At 43.6% G+C, this 27,061-nt stretch overlaps 1 protein-coding gene across 3 annotated transcripts in view; it reads right to left on the bottom strand.

Moving 5' to 3' along the window:
• Window positions 1-6,140: 6,140 nt before the first annotated feature.
• The window catches only part of ERCC6L2 (ERCC excision repair 6 like 2), a 112,308-nt gene continuing 91,387 nt past the window's right edge, over window positions 6,141-27,061 (bottom strand). For all 3 annotated transcript variants that reach the window (XM_014466939.2, XM_023765035.1, XM_023765034.1), the window contains 2 exons: window positions 12,993-13,174; window positions 6,141-7,238 (listed from right to left, as the gene is read on the bottom strand). In XM_014466939.2, the coding sequence (XP_014322425.1) occupies window positions 6,272-7,238; window positions 12,993-13,174 (1,149 nt within the window). In that variant the 3' untranslated portion in view covers window positions 6,141-6,271. The remainder of the gene's footprint in view (window positions 7,239-12,992; window positions 13,175-27,061) is intronic.

Here is a 27,061-nt window from a genome sequence, read left to right on the forward strand (position 1 = left end):
CCCCCCCCCGCAGAGGTTTCCAGCCATGAGCCTTAGCGGGCAGATGGCCTTCCGGAAACTCACGGAGAATAGCTCAGATGCGCTTTACTTTCCTGGAAGCCATTTCCACCAATACACGCTCTCTGATAGGCGCGGGCCTGCTAGAGGGCCAGGCGGGACCAGGGGAGGTGGACACCCTGATGGCTCCTGGGGACCGGAGCGCAGGCAGAGCAGCAACCAGCTCCCGGTGGCCACACTGTCCCACAGAGTGACAGGCAGGGAGGAAAGGCCGAAGGGCCCCCACCCCCCACTCAGCAGGAAGTCTCAGTGCTGCTGGGGATCCCCCCACCTAGGACTCCAGGTCTGGCTCTCTCTTCCCCCTTTTGTGCCCCCGCACCCCCATCTTGGAGGTTAGGCTTTTTGTATTTGGCCAATTCCAAACCAGGCACTTCTCCACTCGGTCGCGGTCACTCCTGCTGTCTGGGGTTCTAAAGGCCAAGAGGCCAGGAGAGGCCTCCCTGTTCTTTCAGGCCTGGCCGCCACCCCGCCCGCCTCGAGTGGCCTTTCCTGACCGTCCAGCCGAGCACGCTCCTTTCCCGCCTGGACGCTGGCAGCCACCTTGCTTCCAGCACGCAGGGAGCACCCGCTGTGCCTGGCGCCTCGCTGGGCCTTGTGCCCTAACTCACATGCCCTCCGAGGGGACACAGCTTCGGAGCCGGCTTGTCCGCCGGACATTCCCTAGGGACTGCGGGCGCTGCTGGCCTTCAGGGCAGCGTGGCAGCTCTGGGCCACTTCAGGCCCATGGCACCTCTGCTACGCTAACTCTTTTTCTGGCAGGTCGGTGAATTACTGCCCAGACGACTTGCTGGCGACCTGGCTTCTGCGTGCCCCGGGTATCCGGAGCTTCCTCCCACTTGCTCAGCCCGCTGAGTTTTCCTGACGGGATTTCCCCACGCGAGTGGAGGAGTAAGGGGCCCGAGTGTGAGGCAGTGCTGGGGAGAGGGAGTGCGGAGGGAAAGCTGTAGGTTGCTGGACATCGAGAGCTCCCCGGGAATGTGACCCGGGTGCTTGAGGAGAAGGGGTGCACTCGGGTCAGAGGCTGACCCCGAGGAACCTGGTGCTTTGCCAGCAGGCCAGGCGGGGCGTTGGCAGTGGGAGAAGGGCAGCGAGTCCTGGCCGGGCGAGTCTGCCACTGCAAGCACCGTGAGGGGGCAAGTCTGCCACTGCAAGCACCGTGAGGGCGCAGGCAGGAGAGCAGGGCAGGGATCCGGTCATGTGAGAGCAGAGGTTGTTGAACACGTTGGCATTTATGTTTTGAAAAATTAAGAGTTTTGTTTTGATCAATGCTTGTATAATAGTTTCAGGAAAGAAAAAACTATGAATTAACTATCATGAGCCTTCTCTTGAAGTCTTTCAGTCCATAAGCATGTCTCACTTTAGATCAAATAAAATCCAAAGGCAAAAGATATTTTGGGGCCGCTAATTCATGCTTTAGTTTGACAAGATGACTTACTAGAGTTTCTTGAGAAAAAGGAAATTCAGAGGTGCATACTTTCTCCCTTGGATAAGCTAAAAGAATAGAGAGTCCTAGTTATTTCTTTCAATGAGATGGGGACGGGGGCGGGGGGCATTTAGGTAGCCAAAATGACACCTGCAGAAAGACGCATTCTTGGTTTCTAACTATGAGAGAGAGCAGTCCGTAACCAGGCAAGAATGCCCACTGGGCACGGGCAGGTGTCGTTCAGCTGGCTGGAGCGTTGTCCCATGCACCCAAAGGTCGAGGGTTTGATTCCCAGTCGGGGCACATACATACCCAGGATGAGGTTAGATCCCTGGTCCTGGTTGGGGCATGTATGGGAGGAGGTGGATGAATGATGTTTCTCTCTCCCCCTTCCAAACATCACGTGGAACCAGCCACGGGGGTGGGGTGGGGTGGGGTGGGGACGGTCTTCTGATGAGGAAAAAAACAAAAAGTCAACTGGACATCATCGGTTGTCAGTGACAGAAAGGCATCATACTCATATAATTAAGACTGGTTTTAAATTTGGACATTTAGAGGCTAAATATAACCACCATAATTCCTTAACCAGCCACAAAGCAAACAGAGTCTATGCTGGAGTCTAGTTAGAGAAACAAGGCTGCGTGTGGATGTTCTTACGGGGCCGTAGGAACGCTGGGGCTCCGGAAAGGAGAGTGGCTCCAGCGGGCTCTGCCGCGGGTCCGCGGGCCTCGCAAGGGGCTGGGACGGGCTCGGAAGCCGAGAGAAGGTCAGCCACCTGAGTCCTGGCCAGTGACAAAGTCTTAGATCAAGCAGCCGGGCAGAGCTGTTGTGAAGCTTCAAAGTAAAACTGGGTCCAGGGCTGACCCTCAGCCTCCTGAATTGGAATTGAAAAGCCTCCGCAGGAGGCTCGCCTTGCCCTCGGGGCTGGGCTCCTATAGCCTCTGACTCCCCAAGGGAGGGCCAATCTGAATCTCTGCCCCGAGGGGCAAAGGGGAAATGCCCAAAGCGTGTGTTCATACTTAAAACTCTGCAGTGGTGGTTGCCCTTAGAGAAGTGAGCTGCTTTTCCCACTGCCACAGACACACATGGGACACGTGGGGGCGGGGCGGGGGGGGCAGTGTTAAGGGTGTCATGTAGGGAACCTGCAGCTCACCAGTGCCAAGACCTGCTCCTGAGCGTACCACCTTCCCTTCAAGGCCGCCCAGAACCCTGCGTGTGGAACGCTGTGCAGAAGCAGGGCGGGTGGAACTGGGAAACAGGACCACCTCGATGATGAGTAAAGAAGGCGGTGCGGCGCCTGCAAAGCACTGGGCGCTCGGGCTCTGGGAAAGCCGTGCGACTTCCTTGCTGGTTCCAGACTCACTGTGGACCGTGCTTATGACACAGTGACCACGGAGCTCCATGCCTGCCTGGTATGTTCAAACATGACCTCCGGGGCAGGCAGCGACCCCACTCTTTTGGGTTTTATCGCCTCGTAAATGTCAAAAAAAACTTTTGGGAATTGACATATATGGTCATCAACTCTTACATCAGGTAAGGACAGTGAAAAAGACTAAAAACTATGATCGTGTCACTAAAACAGGGTTATTTCAATATTCAGGAAGGATAACTTCAGAATTTAAAAACTGCACACAGTGAACTTTAAAAACTCCCCTCCGCTGCACGTGGCTGTCTCGCTTTCTGTGGACTGATCCGGGGCCTATCACCAGCTCGTCTCTGCAAACCAAGGCTCCTCGGCCTTGAACACAAGGGCGGCCACCCACCTGCACACGTTAATTTACTCAAAGAAGTGGTTTCAGGGCTTTAAGGGGGCCCTGCGGAATTCAAGTGCAAAAGCCTCCCAATATCTCGCCTCAGCTTCCGGTATTAATAACCGTGTTGAGTCTTGGCCGGTGGCTCGTTGGTTGGAGCAGCATCCCCTACACCAGAAGTTTCGGCTTCAATTCCAGGTCAGGGCGCATGTTTAGGTCGTGGGATCCATTTTCGGGGCACGGACATACAGGAGGCAACTGATCGACGTTTCTCACACCAGTTTTCTCTCTCAAGTACAAATCATATCCTCAGGTGAGGATTAGAAACAAAACAATGTGTGGAGTGCTAGCAGCCAGAAACTATCAGTGCTTTAAAGAGAAGTAAAAAAGACATATTGTGGCAAATAGACGCACAAAACTAAACGTGGAAGGTTTTTTAGTAATGATCTCATCCCTGTGGTTTTCAAGCTAGTGCTCCATGGAGCACAGAGATACTCCTCGAACCTAAAGAGCTCCATTTTAATTGCTTTAAATAGTTGAGCTTCCAATTAAGATAGAGTTCAACTGCTTAAAAAAATGCTTGAACACCACTAATTCAGTCCCTCTCAAATATCAAGGGGAAACTGAGGCTGAGAGAAGCCCAAGGTTTGCCCGGGGCCACCTGTGTAATTGGCAGAACCTGGTGGCACAACCATGAGTGGCAGGAAGGACTCGTGTTGTCACCTCAGTGACCTCCAACGTTCGCCATCTCCCACTGCTGCTCTGCCTGCTGGGCCTTCCGACCGGCTTCTTCTCACACTGGGCCTGTGAGAGCGATGACAGACAGACCTTTCGCTGGCAACTGCCGGAAAGTAATTCAAACTCCAGGCCTGTATGTTTGCTCCCATTTTGACTATTTCTGATGACAGTCTCTTTAATAGTATTTTATTATATCTGAAGAGTATAGAGCTAATATTTTTATGGAATTTTATGATTGTCAGGTCATGTCCATGTACAAAATTTAAGGTATTTTATATTATGAAAGACACACTTTTATTAAAATGCCTCAACTCTACCATCTGTTCTATACACTGAGATGAAGAGGCTTCTATTTGCTTATCTGAGCTCCATGTACCACGGATCACATGGGGCCGAGAACATTTATGGCAAGTCTAGCACACCACACACACATTCACTTTGTAGCAAGCACCTGGGTGGTGAAATGTGGCAGATGATAAGTCGACACAACTCAGCTGCAAGTAGCAAAACAAAACAAAACACCCCCCACCCAAAAAAAACACCCTGAAGAAAAAAACTTTACATAACCTACAACAATGGTTTTTCAAACTGTGGTTCTCCATCATTAGTGGGTCATGAAATGAATTTTGTGAGTTATGAGAACACACACACACACACACAAATCCATGTATAAGAGCCAAAAGTGCAATAGAGGAGAAAATGCCCAAGTATCCTGCATGCCTTAGGGTAAATATGATTTCATAAACCTTTCCCCTCAGTCATATGTCTGTATGAACACCTATCTCCTGCTATGATGTAAAATATATTTCACAGCCCTCAACATTGCCCCAGCAAAAAACATACTCAGCTGCTCAGTCCCTGGGGGAGAGATTTCTTTCTGACTTTTTTTGGTCATTTCTGAGCAGCGGCTCCTCCCCCTGGGTCCTCTGAGGGCCTCTCCCCTCCATACAGTGACAGGGACCCCTGAGCACCACCACTGCCCGGTTCACCGCCCTTTTCTGGAAACGCCCGCCAATCAGCCTTCGAGCTCAGTGGGGGAAGCTGCTACGGTGCATCTGAATGTGGTCAGAGAAGCTGCGGGTGTCGGCTGCCAGGTGCCAGCCCGGCCAGGCTTCACAGACAGGGTCCCCTCTGTCACCTGGAGCAGCGTCGTACCTGGACCGCTGCAGCTCCTAGCACAGTCCACTCAGGGGCTGAGCGAATGCTTCCAATGAAGGAATTCAGCAATGAGCACATGCCATTGGGTGTACACAGAATAAGTTAAATCCAACAGGATATAAGTTTCAAATAAAATATTTACTCATTTCTTTATACTTAAGAAATACAAAAGTACTCTACAAAGCTTTACATTGATTAGGTCCTAGTAGTTATATGAAAAGTTGAGACAGTGACATCTCGGGCTAAGGTAATAATCATACTACTTCAGCATCCTATCTCATATGGTAAAGTTATACATTAGCCCTTTGATTCTGAGCAGTTATAAACTTACTATTTTAACATAATACCACATATTCAGTTCTAGTAATCATTATCACCTAGCAGCAGTTCTCAACCTGTGGGTCGAGACCCCTTTGGGGGTTGAACGACCCTTTCACAGGGGTTGCCTAAGACCATCAGAAAACATATATAATTACATATTGTTTTTGTGATTAATCACTATGCTTTAATTATGTTCAATCATGAGGTCGCAGCATTAGGAAGGTTGAGAACCACTGAAAGTAATTTAACAACAGTAGATATGATACTGAGGGTAAAGGAAAACAGTTAACGTAATAATTTTCAAAATGTTAGTAAGAACATGTCACTGTACACTTGATTTGGGCAGGGGGTGAACATAATCTGGCCTATGATTTAATGGGATCTGGGAGAGTAAACCAAAGCTTTTTAAGCTAGAAGGACGCCCATCTTGATCAAATTCCACCCCTTCATCTTTCACATTGGGAACAGGGGTAGACCAGGTGAGTGACTGATCCAAAGTCACATGACTCAGCAAGAGAGATGCCCAGGTCTCCTGGTAAACACAGAATTGTTTCTATTGCTTAAGAGGTTTACGGAATAAAATTAATTTTTATTCTATAAATAAAATTACATTTTATAATAAATCACATGAATAAAATCATTACTTTAAAAAGATCAAATAAGATATCAAGGAAAGCAAATACATGATAACATTTTGGACTTAAAAAATAACCCTAGAGCAAGAGTTTAATAAAAATAAATGTTGACAAGTGTGTTCAAGTTAACATAATGAGGCTGAAAGAGTGTTGTAAACGTTGATGGCAGAAATCTGTATGTTTATGTATTATTCTTGCGTTTTGGTTGTGTTTTCATCTGCATCACTTGAATGTACTTTTTTCCACAGAAAGTTCTCGTTTGATTTCCAAAGCGAAGTTTCTGGCTCCCCGGTCCTGGAGGGTGCAGCCAGGGGCACTTTTTCACACAGAGTCTCTATCACCGCCAAGTCGGTGAGTTTGCTGAGGCTGTCGTCATTCTGCTCATTCAGGATGTCCCAGAAATCTTTTGGTCTCTGTTTTGCTTTTTCCATGGGCCCTGAAAGAATTTTCCTTGGCAGTCGTGTGGGACTGTTCCCGTGACTTTTAAAGAGGTCATCAAGAATAGAGGTGTCACCCAGTAAGCCTACCACAGAAATCTTTTCTAACACTGGATTTTTTATCTTTTTGTTTTCCATTTTGAAAAGGGGTTCATTTCTTGAAATGCCCATTCTTGTGAGGCCCTGCTGGTCTTTCATAGTATTTTCTAACCTTCTCTCACATGCTTTAGACTCACTGCTCAGGGAACTGGATGCTGTGGGATCTTTGGATACTTGGCTGTGTTTTTCACTGTCAGTCCCTTGGGCAGAGCTCATAGGTAATTTCGGAGTTTCTGCATTGTTAGAAAGCAGCTCTTCTCTACAGAAACCATGACTTTGAGGCTTAACTGATTTTTCTGTATATCTTTTTGGGCTGCAAATTTGAGAATTTTTTGTGGTAGAATCTTTAAATGACAAAGTTTTGGAATCTGGCAGCTTTTCTTTTATAGAAGACTCTCTCTTTTCAGACTTATTCCTGCCTCTCTTTCCTGCCTCGTGGACAGGTTTAACGAGTTCTGCAGCAGAATCCACAAAAAAATCTTTGACCTCTGGATACTGAGAAGCATAAAAGTCTCTTAGCATTCTCTGTCGTTCTTCTGATGTGGCATTAGTTATATGTTGAGCAAATTCCTTTACAGAAGACAAATTAAAATACGAAGCCATTTCTTCAAATTGCTTTCTGAAGATTTAATGAACAAAACTAGTGGTTATTTTTATTACATTGTATTTCTAAAGAACTTGTCATCATGACATGAAATGTAGAAACAAAACAATCTTATTCCTTTAGTATATATTACCTTAATTCCATAATAAAAGTGCATCTTATACTAGCAGAATGTGACTTATTTCTTTACACTAGTGAAAAAATGTTTTAGCTCATGAAATCACCAACTTTAAAAATTATTCTGATTTATACTATTAGGTATTTCCTGGGAATTATGAGATCCTGGCACGCTACTCTTCCAGTCAGCCAATTTATGACTGACATGAGAATAATAATTCATATAATCTGTATTTGAAAATCTATATTGCATTCAAGTTCCATAAAATAAAATTGTCAAAGAAGGGTCTTAATAAATAGAAAAGAAAACATTCTGAAAAATAAGAGAGGAATTTTTTACTTCTCTGTCCTTTTTCCCCTTCTTCCACACAAATACAACATGGAATTTCACACAACTTTTTGATGAGCCTAAACAAAAGTTCTAAACTTACAAACCTAGATTCTTTCTTCCCCTAATTGGTCCGATTTCAGTATAGACAGCTAAACTAAAAGGTGAGATGCTATTCTTTCCCCCACAGAACTAGGAACAAATAATCCTAAAATGTATATGGAGCCACAAAAGACACTGAATAGCCACAGGAATCTTGAGAAACAAGAACAAAGTTTGAGATGTCACATTACCTGATGACAAACTCGACTAGAAGGTCATAGTAATGAAAACAACATGTTACTAGCATAAAACAGACACATAGATAAATGGAAGAGAATTGAGAGCCCAGAAATGAACCCATGCCTCTATGGTCAATTCATAAGTGACAAAGAAGGCAAGAATATACAATGGGGTAAAGACAGTCTATTCAATAAGTGGTGTTGGGAAAACTGGACAGATACATGCAAATAATGAAATGAGACCACTTTCTTACACTGTACACAGAAATAAACTCACAATGGATTGAACACTGAAATGTGATATCTGTAACCATCAAACCCCTAGAAGAAAGCATAGGCAGTAACTCTCTGATATCGCTCATGGCAATAGTTTTTTTGGATATGTCTCCTTGGGCAAGGGAAACAAAATAAAAAATAAACAAATAGAACTACATCAAACTCAAAAGTTTTTGCAGAGCAAAGGAAACCATTAATAAAACAAAAAGACAACCTACTGAATGGAAGAAGATATTCGCCAATGATACATCTTATAGGAGTTAATATCCAATATTTATAAAAAACTCATACAACTCAACACCAAAAACCCCCTAAGAATCCAATTAAAAAATGGGCAGGGGACCCAAATAGATATTTCTCCAAAGAGGACATACAGATGGCAATAGACATATGAAAAGATGCTCAATGTCACTAATCATCAAAGAAATGCAAATTAAAACCATAATGAGCTATCACCTCACACCTGTCAGAATGGTTGTCATCAATAAAGCAACAAGTGTTGGCGAGGATATGGAGAAAAGGGAACCCTCCTTCACTGTTGTTGGGATTGCAAACTGGTGTAATCACTATGGAAAACAGGGTGGAGGTTCCTCAAAATATTAAAAAATAGAACTACCTTATGACCCAGCAATTTCACTTCTGGGTATTGATTTGAAGGAATCCCAAACACTAATTTTAAGAAATATATGCATCCCTATGTGCATTGCAGCATTATTTATAATAGCTAAGATATGGAAGCAACCTAAGTATCCATCAATAGGTAATTGGATAAAGAAGATGTGGTACATATAGACAATAGAATATTACTCAGCTATAAAAAAGAATGAAACCTCACCATCTGTAACAATATGGATGGACCTAGGAGGTATTATGCTAAGTGAAATAAGTCACACAGAGAAAGACACATACCAGATGACCTCACTTCTATGTGGAATCTAAAAAAAATAGACAAAACAGAAACAGACTCATAGACACAGAGAACAAACTGATGGTTGCCAGATGGGAGAGGGGCTTTGGGGGCTGGGTGAAAAAGCTGGAGGGACTAAAAAGTACCGACTGGCAGTCACAAGAGTCACAGGGATGTAAAGTACAGCACAGGGAACAGAGTCAGTAACACTGAGGAACTGTGTACGGTGCCAGGCGGGTACTAGACGTACTGGAGATTTCACTTCATAAGTTCTATAAATGTCTACACTATGCTGTCCACCTGAAACTAATATAATAGTGAATGTCAACTGTAATTGAAAAATAAACACACACGCAACAATAAAAGTGCATATGTCACTTCAAATATTCGGGAAAAACAGACTGGCACTGGGCAAGGCGGTGAGCTGCTGCTTGAGGAAGCGAGCTTCACGCTTAGTATAAGACACTAATTAAAGCTGCTACATGCATGTATGGGAGACGGGCCTCTGGGGCCCTGGTGGGATGGAGGCGGAAAGGTTGTCTCAGACTCTGCGCCTTTCCCCAGGTGAGGGCGCTGGGGACTGAACTGTGTCTCCCCCCACCCCACAAGTCCTATGGTGAGGCCCTAAGCAGTCCTGTGTGAGTATATTTGGAGACAGCCTTTAGGAGGTAACTACGGTTAAATGAGGTCATAAGCTCTCTGTGTCATGAGAAGACACAGTGAGGAGGTGGCTGCTGGAAGCCAGGAAAAGAGCCCTCACCAGGAACCAAATCAATTGGCACCTTGATCTTGGAGCTCCCAGAACGGAGAGAAATTTCTGCCATTTAAACTCCAGTCTGTGGTAATTTGTTAGGGCGCCCCGAGCAGACTAGGTATGACGGAGGGTGTCGCTTTGCTGATGCGGAGTCTGGGCCATGAGTCAAGAGAGCCCAATGTTTGTAAACATTCCTTTAAACAAAAGCCATAGATGGTATTGCAGCATGTGACTGAAAGTCCCCAAGTTTTAGAATTACATCTATATTTTATATACTATTCCTTAAAACATTCATTTATTCATTCAACAAATGTGTATAGAAGCCTCTGATGTGCCAGACACTGGGGTAGGAACGTACAACAGCACAAGCCCTAGTTCCCTGTCCTCCAGGGCTTTCTGAAGGTCAGAGTGGGAAACCCCACGGTGGGGCCAGTGCCGCGCCCAGGGGGGACCTAACCAGTGACTGGCAGTGGGCACGGCAGGGGGGAAGGCTTCTCCGCTGTCCCCGGAGGCCAGTCAGGCGAAGACGAGGGATGAGGCCTTCCAGGGAGAGAGGCCCTGGTGCACAGAAGGGAAGAGAAAGTGCCGAGGACCAGCTGGAAACCACGAGGGGTCCCTACGCCACTTTCAGTTTGAATTCTGCACATGACAGAGAATCCTGAGGGTAAGATTTTAAAAAATGTGTGTAAGTAGAGCTTATGTTTGCCACTCCACAGGCACTATAACGTTTGTTTCCTTTGATTTTAGGGGCAGTCCTCACTGCGCCTCATGGCTGTGGCCTCAGGTGAGCAGCATGGTTCCACCCTCCCCACCCCGGGCCTTACTGTCCCAAATCCAGGTACGAACTCTGGCTGATCAGCAGCCATGCTTGCGGCCAACAGAATATTTAATAAACAAACATAAGCTTCCAAGTTTCTGCCCTGGAAACTGCTCATGTCCTTGCTGGAAAGCAACAGCATGTTCTTAAAAGGGACCGGTTTTCACTTCACGTGAAGCAACCACGGTACTATCATTTTGTTTATTAATCGTCTCCAGATCCACTCTCACGGTCTTTCTAATATTTATGTGTGAAGACTGCTATTTACCCAAGGCTTGGTGGTGCCTCAGCAGCTGCCCCAGGCCATCGCCTTGGCCGCTCGGCCCTCTGGGAGGAGGCTGCTGTGACCGGGATGCAGTCAGTTACGCCGAGAGCGTTACTGGAATTGCTCTCAAACGGTGACTCTGCATTGCCCAGGAAGGCTAGTCCCACTAAGCTTGCTTTTCTGCTTTATGGATGATCTCTTTCACAACTTTCCTCTCCCTACATCTCTCTCCCTCTGAACTGATGACTTTCATTGTCCTTTAACTGAGGAAATATCACTGTATCTGTGCCCATCTCAGCCTCTTCTCTGTTAAGGCCTGGCAAAGACTGCATTTGGCCAGTGGCCTAGATCCTGCCCTCTCCTGCCTCCAGCACTTCCCTCTTTTCATTCACTCTGGCATGACCTCTCTTTTCCCGATTAGTCTGTTTCCTGGACACACACAGGTTCTATTATCTTACCAATTTAAAAAAACTTACCCTCGATCCCACAATGCCCTCCCGCTGCGGCTCCGCTTATATTCCAACTTAAAGAGCTGTCCCGGGTCTGCCCACTCACTGTTTGCCCCCCTCATCCCAGCACTGACTACTCAGACTGCTCAGGTCCGAGCAGCCAGTGCGTTCTCTGCTGCCCACTCCAGGGGCACTTCCCACAACATCTGATCCAGGTGAGAGCTCTCTCCTCTTCAAACTCACTTCTCTCGGACTTCCAGGCCTCACCGTGCCTCCTACTCAACAGGCCGCCTTCACCTCCAGGCTCGGTCCTGGCGCTCCTCCTCTCCTCTGAGCTCCCTTCCTGTGCTCTTCAGTCCCAGGGCTCCAAACACCATTTATAATCTCTACGCAGAGATTCTAAATTTAGATCCTAGTCTCAAGATCCCAGAAGAGCAATCCATCACCTGTTCAACATTTTCGTAAGACCTCAAATGTAATATGAGCCAAAGAGAACTCCTGTTTTGTGTTTTGTTTTGTTTTAAACTCCAAACTTGTTTCTCTCTTAGTTTTCCCCGTTCAGTAAAACCAACTTGTTGCTCAAGACAGAAAGTTGGGAGTTATTCTGTCTTCTCCCTTTCCCAGCAACCAGTCCAACACGAAACACATTCATTTAGCTGTGTCTCCATGGCAACCACCCTATTGCAAACCACCATCACATGTCTAGTTAGTTCCTTCTGGCCTCCCCTAGTCCGTGCTGCCCTCTTCCACACAGAAGCTGGAACAATGTTTTAGAAACATACAGCAGATCCTATCCTGCTTCAACAGCCTTCCACTGCACTTGGAACAAAATCCAAACCTTCCCCACAACCCACCACTCTGCATCCTCCAGCTCCATCTACATCTCTCCCTTCATCTCATGCCGCTCGCTCCTTGGTTTATTATGTACTGAGTGCACTGGTCTTCTCTCGGTTCCTCAACACATCAACCCTCTCCCCTCCGCAGGGATGTTCTAAGTCTGGTTCTTTGCCCAGTTATCCCTCGGGTCTCATGGTAAATGTCACTCGTGTAGTGCAGTCTTCCATGACCACCCAAGAGAAAGGTAGCTACACCCCTGCCGACCCCATTATTCTCCATCAAGGAGGCCTGACCCTTCCCGTCTCATAACAAGTGTACCATTATGCAATTCCTATGTTATTTTACTTTTGAAATTTATGCGTCAATGCCAATCCCCATCCCACTGAACTATAAACTCGTCTTTTTTTTTTTTTTACACTGTAAATGCAGTACCCAGCACAATGCCTGGGTACATATGAGGTGTTCAACAGATATTAAATAAGTGAATGAATATAATGCACTTAAGTATTTCATTTACCTACATAAAGTGATTTCCTTTTTTTTTTTATCAATTCAGAGATTAGCTTTCTAAAAACATCTAAAACATTTGCAATTTATTTTTTAAATTGTACAAATTCAGATTTTTCTGAAATATTCAGATGCCAGGTATGGCTAACATTAAAACAGTTTGTTTTACTAAGGAGCTGTGTTTCCTTTGAGAATCACTCTTAGAGTCCAGTGTTGTCATAGGCGACATACCTGCGAACCCCTCTGGGTGTTTCTCCCAGTATGAAGGTGGTCTGGTCGGTATGGTAGACTTTCTTCTTCTTCTGGCTCACGGGGTGTGCAATGTAAAGAGGACATGAAACGTCTCCTTCACTTGCTTGTTGAACTTCCTTAGCATGTGTCGATGTATCTGCCTTCGTTTTGTCTTGATATGTCTGAAAAAAGGGAAGGAAGCAAAACCAAGTCTCAAAAATAGTCATTTTTGGTCAAATGAGGAGACTGTGTTGTTTTCAATAATCAAATATATCATATTCTCCAACTGATATTATTATCAGAAGATGTTAACATAGATATTTAAAAAGACACATAATCAAAACAGGAAAGTAATGGTAATACTATGATGTTTCCATTGTAGCTATGGTTTAAGATATATGTTAAAGATATACCTTTCCTAAAGATAAAGTAAAAGTAATGGCAATAATATATTTCTATTGGCAAGACTGGGCATAATGATACACATGCTGACATCCACTATCCTAAATAAGAATAAAAATTAGTGATTATATAAATAATGGCATAAAAATGGGATATTTAAAAATTTTAATTTGGTAATTTTTCTCAAAATTATTAAGAAGACTTTCTCAGTTTTTATGTAAGTAGTGTAAGTAAGTAGTCACATTGAAAAAATCATAATCTTTATGTGATAATTAAATAAGAAAACATTTTCACAAATCCCACTTTACCTACTGGGTTATAAGAATATTTAGTGACTTAAAGATGCTAACTACAGTTAATTGAAATTATAGATGGAATCATATTTATTTTACAGACTATGGGTTATTTTGTTAACATAATTGTTAAAAAGAGTGGGCCATTTAAACTATATGGCTGCAATTTCCCTGACAAGATGGTACAGTGAATATGTGGAAAGTTACCATCCCATTCCCCAAAAAGAAATACTGGATACAATTTGACAATAAAATTGTATTTGAGTTTAAAACTAAGAAAGGAAAATCTCTAGGTGCCCAAAACAAAGAAGTAAGATTAGAGTGGTGAGGAGGAGCTGAAGCTCAGTAGCCACCAGGGATAGAGTCTTAAGTTATAGTTTGCAGGACTCCATGTGTGGAGGGGAGATAAAAAAATGTTTTAATTCCCTGAATTAAAAAAAAAAAACAGCCATCCCAAAAAAATACAGTAGCAGTTAAAATTATATCCAATTTGCAAGTTAAAGCAAGAAAAGCCCAAACTGGAGACACAGGATAGAAGCAGGCTACCTTCTTACTCTAGACAGAATCACTGGTGAAAAAATGAAATGCCAAGCCTGTGCCATTTGTGGAATCTGACTTTGTAGAACCTAGGTGATATGGAAAATCTAAGTTAAAAACTAACAAAGAAGTGGTCTAGAACCACTGAAAATCGTAAGATCTCAATGAGGAGTAAATACAAACACATACCAGAGGAAGGCATCAATAATCTAGAGAACGCTTGTGATTCCAATTTAGGATCATGTAAAACCCACCATCATGTAAGTGGCAGATGCAACAAATGTGAGAATATATATCTGAGAAACTATAAGTAAAGCCATCTGAAAGACTTTAAATCACTAGCATGTCCACAAAGAAAAAGAATGAATCCATCAGCAAGAACTGTATATTATACTAGAGGCCCGGTGCATGGATTCATGCAGTGGTGGAGTCCCTTGGCCTGGCCTGCGGGGATCGGGCTGAAACCAGCTCTCTGACATCCACTGAGGGGTCCCAGATTGTGAGAGGGTGTTCTCGGGTGACGCACCCTGGAATTGGGCTCCCTCCTCTCTGGTTCCAGGTGTGTCACCTGAGAACTGCAGATGCCAAGTCACCACAGCTCGGCAGCTCCTGCATTGAGCGTTTTGCCCCCTGGTGGTCAGTGCATGTCATAGCTACAGATCAGATGGTCAAATGGTCGCTTAGGCATATATATATATATATATATATATATATATATATATATATATGCATGCAGATTTGAGAAAGAACCAAATACAATCTCTAAAAAGGAAATATAGTTTTGAAATGAAAAATAAAGATAGAAACAAACTCAAAATATGGGTTAAACAACAGACTAAACAGCCCTACTACCTACAATGATAGTTGATAAAATTGAAGAATAAAATTACTCAGAATACAGTACAGAGATTAAATAAGGAGAGAGAAAGAAATTAAGAGACAGAGGACATACCAGAGAGAAGAGAGAAAATGGAAGAGAACTAAAGGCATGAATCCTCAAACCAAAAAAGGAGAATCCCTAGTAGAAGAATAAATCTGTATCTTATTATATCCCAGATAAAAGGAGTATCTTTAAAGTACCAGAAAGAAAAGACAAGATATCCCACCAAGAAATGATGATCAAACTAAAGGCAGACTTCTCATTAACACCACTACTACCACCACCATCACTACCACCACCAGATAATAGAGATAATGCCATCAACATGTAGAGAGGAAAAAACTGTCAATCTAGAACTCTATACCCAGTTAAACTATCATTTAAGAAATTTTCCAGACATACAAAAACTATAAGAGTTACTAGACAAAGATTGTTGATGACATATTATTTTTCTTTTATGGGAGTTCAATGGAATTGAAGTGGCATATATCAATGAATGTGAGTAGGTAATGGCTTTTTATTTTACCAATATTTACTAAGTACCTGTTATGATCCTGTTACCATGCTCTGCAATTGAGAACAAAGGTATTTACAAATACAAAGGTACAAAATACCCTTACTTAAACATACACAAAATAAGCTTAAGGGACTTAAAATTGACAAGCCTATTTTTTAAAAATATGTTTTTATTAATTTTTAGAGAGAGGAAGGGAGAGATAGAAACATCGATCAGTGCCTCCTGCACCCGCCCCCCCCCCCCAACCCCCACTGGGGGTGTGTTTTACATCACAAGAAAACAAGAGCCTGCAAACCAGGAATGTGCCCTGACTGGGAATTGAACCAGAGACCTCTTGGTTCATGGGCTGATGCTCATCCACAGAACCACACTGGCTGGGCAACAAGCCTATTTTTTAAAATTTTTTTTTTTAGAAGATGGCACATCTAGATTTTTCTTTTAAAAAGAAATCATTTATCTCTTTAACATCTGTTGAGGTTCATTTTACTGAAATAAACTGAATATAAGACAAAACATCCTATATAATAAAAGCCCAATATGGTAAGTGTCCGACCATTCAACCGTTGACCAGTTGCTAGGATGCACACTGACCACCAGGGGGCAGACGCTCTGACTGGTGGGTTAGCTTGCTGCTGGGGTCCAGCCAATCGGGACTGGGTGAGATAGGCCGAACATGCCCTGGAGCCCTCCCATGATCCCTTCTGGGCTGGCCAACCTCCCGAGGTCCCTCGTCAGCCGGCCGGCCCCGATCTGGACTGGGCAAGATGGCCCTGATCAGCTCTGATTGGCCCCAATTGGGACTGGGTAAGATGGACTGGACATACCCCGGAGCCCTCCCACAGTCCTTCCCCGGTACCAATTGTGCACCGGTGGGGTCCCTCCACCTGGCCTGTGCCCTCTTGCAATCCAGGACCCCTTGGGGGATGTCAGAGAGCCGGTTTCGGCCTGATCCCCACAGGCCAGACCGAGGGACCCCACCAGTGCACGAATCTGTGCACTGAGCCTCTAGTAAGACATAACTATCTGTCCTTTAACAGCAAACCATTTCTAATGAAAATAGATTTCTTTCAAAATCTACTGTGACTCATATGAACAAACACAATGTTGAAAGTACTTTTTCTAAATATAATTTATTAAATCTTTTTTTTAATATTTTATTGATTTTTTACAGAGAGGAAGGGAGAGGGAGAGAGAGCCAGAAACATCGCTGATAGAGAAACACCGATCAGCCGCCTCCTGCACACCCCCAACTGGGGATGTGCCCGCAACCAAGGTACATGCCCTTGACCGGAATCGAACCCGCGACCCTTGAGTCCGCAGGCTGACACTCTATCCACCGAGCCAAACCGGTCAGGGCTATAATTTATTAAATCTTAAAAAATTATTGATAAGGAGAGGAAAATGCTGATCTTTCAAGATAAGTTTGAAAGAGATTTGAAGCATTTATTTTACACCACAAGAAAAAAAGATGAATGTTAAAAGTTCCTCATAAAAAGACTCATTATCTTAGATGATCTCTAAGAAAAAATGTTTGCATGAGGATAAAGGGAGTAAACTGAAAGAGAAGGAACTGTGCCAACCAAGAACACTCCCTCCTCATATATTGCAATTTCTGAAGCCATGGAGAAATCGTGCCAGGTAATGGCCATTTTTAGTTATTTACATGATTACGATGGGTCTTTTTGACTCTGGAAGCATTACAAAGCTCATATTTTGTGTAGATACATTTTTCATAAATTAATTTTATAAACTCCAGGAAAATTTAGCCTTTCTAACCATACATATCAGACATGTGGATCTTTTTGTTTTGGCCGGATGCACGAATTTCATGCAAGGGGCTCGGCCCTCGCAGCCCCTTGTAGCCTCGGCCAGCCCTCGCAGCCTTGGCCAGCCCTCGCAGCCCCAGCTTCAGCCCCAGCTTCATCCAGAAGGTCATTCTGCTGTTTGGTCTAATTAGCTTATTAGCTCTTTATTATATCGGATTTTAAAACCTCATTATTTTACACAATAATAAAAAGGAAAAAGCATTCATCTCTCACATGAGCTCAATGGTTCAGATTTCCATTTTAGTAGGTACTTTAACACTTTACTGAAAGGAGGCTGTGAAACAACATTTTGTTCATCTAATAAACATGTAGTGCTCTTGATATAAAAGTTGGTTTCACTACTTTATAATAAAACTAGAGGCCTGGTGCACGAATTCGTGCACAGGTGGAGTCCCTTGGCCTGGCTGGCAATCAGGGCCGTCTCACCAGTCCTGATCGGGGCCGATGGGGGCCAGCCAGCCAGGGAGGAACCGCGGGAGGGCTCCAGGGCGTGTCTGGCCCTCTTGTCCAATCCTAATCGGCTAGACCCCAGCAGCAAGCTAACCTACTGGTCAGAGCGTCTGCCCCCTGGTGGTCAGTGTGCATCATAGCGATTAGTCAAGCGGTCGACCAAATGGTCAACCAATCTGTTGGACACTTAGCATATTACACTTTTATTATATAGGATAGTATCCTTTACAATGGTATCTATTACAACACAGATACAATCCTTTATAATAGATTTCTTTACAATCCTTTAAAACTAATGTAAGAAAAATAGTGCCAGAGTGCAATTGCAATTGTAGTGACAGTTGTAATTTATTATAAAGCAAAGCACAAGGCCTGTGGCCAACATGAAAAAATTCTGGTTTTGTGAACTGGACTCAAACTCATTCATTACTACGTATGTCAAAGTTGCAACACTATGATACTGAGGCAACACTATAAAGTAGCAACAGCAATGAAACCTCAAGTAACGAAAAATTCAGTAAAATGAGCTGGATTAGGAATTTAGAAGATGAGTTTGCTTGCTCAAGAAAGCAAAATAAATCTACTCCTCTTCCCCCCAGGGTATAAAATGGCCAAAATCTGGAACACTATGTCTATATTGATAGGAAATTTTGAAATTATAACATGAAGCAGAAATCCCAGTTTTTGCAAAAATCCCCTAATTGTTCTAACTTTTTCTTAAAAAGCTTCTTCAAAATTATCCATCAAGATTTGCCTTGAGAAAGTACCTCTATATTCTGTGATTCTGATGGTTTACTTCTTAAGATTTACAGTTTTAATAATAAGAAAGAAATTATGAATACAAGAACTTTGTACAGTATTTGTATAATATAAGTATTTCTGCTAATAAGTATTTTAGAAAGCTTGACACTGTTAGAGTATAATTTAGTTATTGCTATGTTCATGATTATTTCTATAAGTTATTGCTAGGTATTTCTACTATAGTATTTGTATAAAAAATCAAATTCAACTTATGGAATCTTTATTAAAAAGAAAACAGTAAGTGTAGGAATGCAGTCATAATTTCTAGGTAATATAAACATCCAGTTAAAAATTCCATTTGATGATGAGATTTATTTCATGGAAATGGGGGTTACTTACGAAGCTTATTTATCAGAGAATACTGAAGTAATAATTCTAATTTATGAGTAACACATCCTCCTCCTTTGGACATACACATAATATATAAAGCGGTCAGTTGCGAAGTCCATTGTCAAATAGGTCTAAAAGGGTAAAGGGTGGACTATGACCGATTATGTAAGTCCTAATTTGACTTATCTAATTAAAAACAAGTATACAATATGTTATCTTTACAAAATTATTTGCTATTAAAATAAAATCAGAATATAAAAATTGCTTAAATTAAAACATTAAATATATATTATTTCTATAATTGGTAATTGTTCCAATATATTTTGGCTGAAATAGTCTCCTCATCTACCCACAATTAAATGTTTAACTTGGAAATGGCTCACCTCAAAGACTTCATAAATATCTGCTTTGATTTAATTTTGATAAAGTTATAAAATTATTATTGATTTTTCTGATGTATCTGTAAAATGTGTTTGAAAATATATCACAAAAATTACTATTTAAAACTGTATAATATATATTTTATAAAATAAAGCTATGATTATTTTAAGTTATAAAAGATATATAATAAGATTATAATAAATGAGAGGGCACTTTTATAGGAAAAAATTCCTCCTATAGTAGCCAAAGTGTATCCACACTAGACCTAATCAACTGTGCACAATTCTGTACAACTTATTTCTTTTTTTTTAAATTTTATTTTTAAATTAGTTTACATTCAATAATGTATTAGTTTCAGGTATATAGCATAATAGATAGACAACCATATACTTTACAAAGTCTATTTCAAGTACCCACCTGGCACCATATATAGTTACTGCAATATTATTGACTATATTCCCTATGCTGTACATTACATCCCATGACTATTTTGTAACTACCAATTTGTAGTTCTTAATCCTTTCACCTTTTTCACCCTGCTTCCCAACCCCTCCCCTGTATCTATGAGTCTATATACAACTTATTTCTTACTATCAAGTTTTAGGTTTATATTAGTTCTACCAGGAAAGTTTCTTATCTTCAGACCAATAGTATGAAACATTAAAATGATCTTTGATAATATACTTTCTTTTCCATTGATCCACTGTCTATATTTGAAGGCATCAGATCTAAACCTTACATTATTTTCATTGAACTCATCATTTTTGAAAGGCACACTTAAAAAAAGATAAGGTATATATAAATTTTCAATATGAAAGAGTGAGAAAAAATAAACTGACTTAAAAACTTGGCAGATAGTAATCTTTGATGTCAGTGTTCTGAGAAAATGTGAAAGTAAATATTCTCCCCTACCTCACAGCCATATGACTACATTAGCATTTTTCTACTTACTCTTCTATATATGAAATCTATCTTTATATACCAGGAAACTACACTGGGGTAATACAGAGAATGTTTAAGGAAAAGAAAAGCTCTTTCTATTAATAGTCTTTGAAGAAAAACATAATTTTGGAGGTAAATGACTGGAGAACTGTAGAGGACACCTACGTAGGAATAGCAAGGAAGTGAGAAAAGTTGATAGGGATCAATCTTTCCCATACCCACCCTCGCCATAAAACACAGGGCAAGAAATATTGCAGTCAAGGAGAGTACATTTCAAAAGCAATCATGAACAGTCTCTAGTTCCATTTGGCAGGCAAAATACGACCGTAATCTCTGCCATCTTTGTCAACCTCCTCGAGGCTAATTCCTGGAGACCCATCAATAGCTGGTGTGGATTATGCTGATTTATTCTCTGCTCATCTGTCTCCCATGGAAGGGGGTGGGCTGGTGGGGGCGGGGCAGTGCACAATGAAGCAGAACAGCCCGATAGGATGGGCCAGCTGTCCACAGTCAGCTATCAGAAATTACTGAAATGTTTTATTAAGCAAATTCTGGAATGAGTCTGTCTGCTGAGCTGGTTTCTCTAGAAAACACTTTACAGACAGAATACACAGAACAAGGAGCAGTGTATATTTAACAGTCATAGGGACTGTCTTTCCCTTAACCATAGGACCAGGCTTGATCAGTTACTGAGAAGATGGGAAGCAGGAAGAATATTTTCAAAGGAATGATTAGAAGGTCCTCTGGCTCTGACCCACTGAGAAGCCGGAGTGGAAGAAGCAATGAAAGTTCGGTGCTGAGATCGCCAGAGGACCTGCCTGCCACAGGAAAGCTCTTTGATCAGCACCTCGCTCCTGAGAGTGGAACAGAGTCTCAGAAGCCACCCTGGGCATCCATGTGGCACAGGCTCTCACACTGACCTGATCACAGCAACGCTGCCACCACGCCTAAAAAAGGCAAGCACCCTTCCATTTGTTCCCCTTCATTAAGCCTTAATTAGTGAAATCTGCAAGGCAGCGATGCTTTTGTTTACACATCTGTTCAAACAAAAAATTTAAAAAGCAGTGTTGGGTAAGGGCCAACACTGGAAACACATAAAAGTCAAACTTGCTTGTCTTTGCAAAGCAGGGAATCAGGGGTACTATACTAGTAAAAACATATAGCACATGCAAATACATTTATTCAAATGGCATCCGAGAGTCTAAAATGACAAAAACTTTTAAGGATCTTTGCACAAGTGTGAAGAAGCCTTTCCTCAAAGTAATCATTCAAGGTATCTGGCGGGAGGTGGGAAGTGTCTCCCAGGACTCAGCAAACCGAAGGCAGCCGAGAGCTGCCCTGGTTTGTCTTCTCTCCTAGAGAAGAGCCAGCTGGTTAGAAGACCTACCTCAAATATATACGAAAGTCAGGTTTTCTGTACATGTTAAAAATCACATTCAAATCTGAAAAAAACAACACTTAAATTCAAATAAAAAATGTTTTTTTGGGGAATAGACGGATTAAAGTTTGTAACTATAGCTACAATCTATCTCTATATAGAGGGGTGGGCAAATGTCGATTTTGAATAATAATCTATATAATATATTACATATATATAAGTATATGTATGTGTGTGTATATATATATTTCTCCCACATTCAAAGGCTGTTAAATCGCGTTGTTTATCCATATTTTCAGAAAAAAATCACGTCTACTGTCGTGGTAAACAACATGCTTCCCTATTTATAATGGTCTGGCCCTCTAGCAACTTCAGCGCAAAATTATAGCTAATTTGCCTACAAACGTCAGGTGGTCATAATAATCTGGCCACTCAGTGTATATAAAAGCCTAAGTGACCATCCACCTGTCTGACCGTTTGCCCGGTAGCTATGAGGTGCAATGATCACCAGAGGGCAGACGCTTCGACCAGTAGAGGAGGGAGCTATGGGTTAGGTTGCTGCCAGGGCACTGTCGGCTCTGAATCTGCTTCACCCGCACCCCAAACCCAGAGATCAGTTTTGGCCCGATCCCTGCAGGCCAGGCTGAGGGACCCCCACCAGTGCACGAGACCATGTACCGGGTCTCTAGTTGTATTATAACTGTAAACCTACGTTTGCCCACCCCTCTATATTTACTACTACTTTACTGTCTGAGTGAGCCGTGAAAGGACAGCTGTATATTGACTGCCCTGAGCTTAGGTTCCTTTTTATCCACGACAGTCCATTTCTCATCATCCAAGAAGTTTCCCTATTTAAAAGGCAAAACAAAGTGACAGCCGTGGGAAGGACACACACTGCAAATAGAAATGTGTGAGCCCCATCTCCTTGGGCTCTAACCTGAAGGCACTGCCATTCATGACCAGTGGTCAACCCGTGGGAAAGAGCCAGGTGAGGCAGTGTCAGTTGCCTTCACCAAAGCCCGCAGATGAGCAACGGGGAGGGTTCACTAATGCCCCCAGTCCTCCACGGGCAGGAGGCCAGGGAGAAAAGTCCCTTTAATATTCCTACAAAGGCGAGAGAAGGACCGGACCTGTCTGAGGACTGGGGCGAGGCCTTACCCACACTCGTACTGTAAACCTTGGGGGAGGTTTTCTCTCTTTTGAGCCCATCGGGATCCGGAGGGTAGGGGATTTGACCTGGACTCCCACTTGTCTCTTCCATTTCTAAGTCACAATTCTAGCAGTCTGTGAAGAATCTCCACTAAGTGGTAATGGGCAGGTCCTTAGCATCTTATAGCCCTGATCTCAACTCCAATCTTTGTATTGAGTTTTATTACTGTAAACTTTTCTCTAAAGACTCTTTGAAGGTCTTATATTACACTAGGGGCCCAGTGCATGAATTCGTGCACCTTGAAAGGAACTGTGGGCCGCAAGGCTGCAGTAGGCACAAGAGTGGGTCTCGGCCCATCCTCCGCGCCCCTGCCTGGCCCCTCCCGCTGCAGCCCCCGGTCCCCTGTCTGCCAGCAGCCCTGCTCCTGCCACCACTGCTCCTACACGCTGATGGCTCCGACCCCGCTCATGGCATGGAGCGATTGGGGCTGGCGCTGTCAGTGGGTGCAAGCGGCAGCTGCTGGCCTGATTGCCCCTCAGGAGCAGGGGGAGGTGGAGAAGCCCTCAGGGGTGATCAGGGCCAGCAGCCGCCACTCACACCCACTGATGGCCCCAAGTGATCGGGACCAGTACCGGGCACTGGCAGTGGGTGCGAGTGGTGGCTCTGGCACTGGCTGTGGGTGCGAGCGGGGCCAGGGCCAGTGCTGGCAGCAGTGCGAGCACCGGGCTGGACCGTGGTGCATGGGAGCAAAGAATTTTCAGTAACCCCCAGAGGCTCGCCCCGATGACAGCGACTGGCGCTCCGCCTTGGTCTGGCGATCCTGCTCACCTGCTACAGTGCCAGGGGTCCTCAAACTACGGCCCGCGGCCACATGTGGCCCGCCAAAAACATTTATCCCGCCCGCCGGGTGTTTTTGCTGCCGCTGTGTACATAGGAATTTGTTCATAGTTTTTTTTTAAACTATAGTCCAGCCCTCCAATGGTCTGAGGGACAGTGAACTGGCCCCCTGTTTAAAAAGTTTGAGTAGACTACACCATTCTGCCATGGCCAACGCCCACCATGTTCTGATCATGCCCCCTGGTGATCAGCGCGTGTCATAGCGACCAGTTGTTCGATTGTTCTGTTGTTCCACCATTTGGTCTATTTGCATATTAGCCTTTTATTATACAGGATAATACTTGTTATATGACAAGATCACAGAAGGGTGGTGCTGATGGGAAAAAAGTTAAAAAGCCTTTCTTGGCAGCACCTGCACCTGCTTGCCTTCCCAGTGGCTGGCACTTCCCACAAGGAGCCTAGCTTCTCATTCCCCTCCTCCATGGCCCCAGATAGAGTAAGTGTAGGCTGACTTGGTCACTAGGCTACCAATGGTTCTCCAGCGGCTAGGGGAGAACATTTCAAGCAACATGCCACAAATGACACTGAGATATTGCAAATAGCTGTGAGATAGAATACAGATTATTATTAGTAATGATAATTACTAATAATCAATAATAAAGCACTTACAACTCTGAATGATTCCCTATAACCACATTATTTCACTCTTCTTATTCTGATACTAGAGGCCCGGTGCACGAAATTCGTGCATGGGCAGGGGGTGTCCCTCAGCCTGGCCTGCACCCTCTCCAATTTTGGGACCCCCTGGGGGATGTTCGACTGCCGGTTTAGGCTCGTATCGGGCCTAAACCGGCAGTCGGACATCTCTCTCACAATCTGGGACTGCTGGCTTCTAACTGCTCGCCTGTCTGCCTGCCTGATTGCCCCTAACCACTTCTGCCTGCCAGCCTGATCACCCCCTAACCGCTCCCCTGCCGGCCCGATCGCCCCCAACTGCCCTCCCCTGCAGGCCCGATCACCCCCAAATGCCCTCTCCTACAGGCCCAATCGCCCTCAACTGCCCTCCCCTGCAGGCCCGATTGCCCCCAACTGCCCTCTCCTACAGGCCTGATCGCCCCCAACTGCCCTCCCCTGCAGGCCTGATCGCCCCCAACTGCCCTCCCCTGCCGGCCTGATGGGCCCCAGCTGCCCTCCCCTGCAGGCCTGATCGCCCCCAACTGCCCTCCCCTGCCGGCCATCTTGTGGTGACCATCTTGTGGTGACCATCTTGTGACAATGTCACGCAACGCCACCTAGGCTTTTATTAGATAGGATGCTTTCTTGAGTCACACAGGAGAGGAAGTAAACATTCACAGAGAAAGACCGCATGATCTGAAATAGCAGTTCTGAAACCTTTTGGTCTGTGGGGTGCAAGAAAACCCCAAAACTTTCCTCCCACCTTTTAATTTCTTCTAGCTAAACTAATAAATGAACAGAGAGAGATAAACAGGAGAACTTGACTAAAATTTATTTTATGGATATGGTACATTTGGGGGTGCCATAAGATATGAGACCCAAAGGCTCACTGGGCAGTTAAGGTTTGTTTATATGCCATTTTGACAAAGGAGAAGCTGGGCAAGGGTCTGGGATTTCAAAAGGGAAGTAGGCAATTCACAGGTAGAGGGGAAAGAGCAAGCATGAGGCAAAGAAATTCTTGCCGGGCCATCCAGAAAGAATGGGGCAGAGAAGGCTTTGCTCCGATCCTTACGTCTGCCACACTTGACTCAAACAGGCCAAGGTGAATGTGCTAAGAAGGTTCCCTTCCTCAAGCAGGTTTTTCTATCTGAATTACCTTTAGGCAGGAAGGGGGAGGGTCAAAGGTTCTGAGTCTTTTGTTTCTTAATAACCAGCTTAAAATCAACAACCCAAAAGGCCCATTTGGGGTGGAAAAACTCTGGTCCTTCAGATCTTAGAACACCATATACTTTAAAGATTATTGAGGACTCCAACGGTCTCTCGTGTATGTGGGTTACAGCTATTAAACATTTAAAATCTTTATTAATTCATTAAAAACAGGTCAAGCCCTGGCCGTGTGGTTCAGTTGGTTGGGTGGCGTCCCATGCACCGATAGGTTGCTGGTTCAATATCCAGTCAGGCCACATGCCTGGGTTGCAGGCTCAGTCCCTGGTAGGGGGCATGCAGCAGGCAGCCGATCCATGTTTTGCTCTTACATTGATGCTTCTCTCTCTCTTCCCTTCTCCCTTCCTTTCTCTCTTAAATGAGTTTTAAAAAAAGTAAATTACATGTTAACTTGATTTTAAAGAGAGAGGAAGGGAGAGAGAGAGAAAAAAAAAACCCCACATCGATGTAGGAAACATTAGTTAGTTGCTGACCATATACACACCAACTAGGGCTCAAACCCCAACCTAATTTGTGCCCTGAATGGGAACTGAACCCACAACCTTTTGGTAGGGACAATGCTCCAACTAACTGAGCCACCCAGCCAGGGCCTAAATAACTTTTTAATAACAACAAGAAATTTCATATTATCCAATGCAAACAAAAAATGAGAGAAAAGAGTAGCTACGTTTTACTTTTTGCAAGCCTCTGTCTAAATAAAAGACAGCTGGATTCTCATATCTACTTCTGCATTCAATCTGTGGCTACAATGTTGTTTTAGTTGGAGCATATGAGGAAAACCAGTCTCGTACAGATATGTAGAAGCCATCAGAATATTTTAATAGCCTTCTCAGACAATTCCTTTCTGATACTATATCAAAACTCAAGGTTAATTTCATGTAAGATATGAAACTATAAAAAGGGGTTACATGCTGAATCTGACAAGCTCAGGGGAGCCTCACAAACTTAAGAGACATGGGAAGGTCTGAAGTTAAAACTTCCTAACTAAAGGCGAGTCATGGAGGGTAGCCATGTCACAGGGTGGTATTTTTCCCTAACAAAGGGCAATCTTCACCTTAACTGAGCCTGTCTGTGGTCTTTTTTTTCATCTACAATAACATACTTTTGGCATATCAAAGCAATTTCCCCTTTTCTGGACCCCTGGAAGCACAACCATTGCACAGAGACCACAAATCCCCATTGTTACTGTTATCATGTTAATTGCTGACTATTAACTATCTAGCCTATACCCACCAATGCAAAAGTATGTGTCTATTATTTTACTTTATTATACAATCCCAGAGATTTCCCTGCTTTGCTTTCTCCCACCTCCTGATCTATCACCAATGGACTTCCTTATTCCTCCTCCTTTAATTGTAATGTATAAAATAAGGTGCACAACTGCTATTCTCTGGAGCATTTTCCCAACCTGGTGAGATTTTGCTTTGTGGCAATTGTCATGAGTTT

The sequence above is a fragment of the Myotis lucifugus genome, unplaced genomic scaffold (assembly GCF_000147115.1).
Source record: "Myotis lucifugus unplaced genomic scaffold, Myoluc2.0 scaffold_371, whole genome shotgun sequence".
Taxonomy (NCBI): Eukaryota; Metazoa; Chordata; class Mammalia; order Chiroptera; family Vespertilionidae; genus Myotis; species Myotis lucifugus.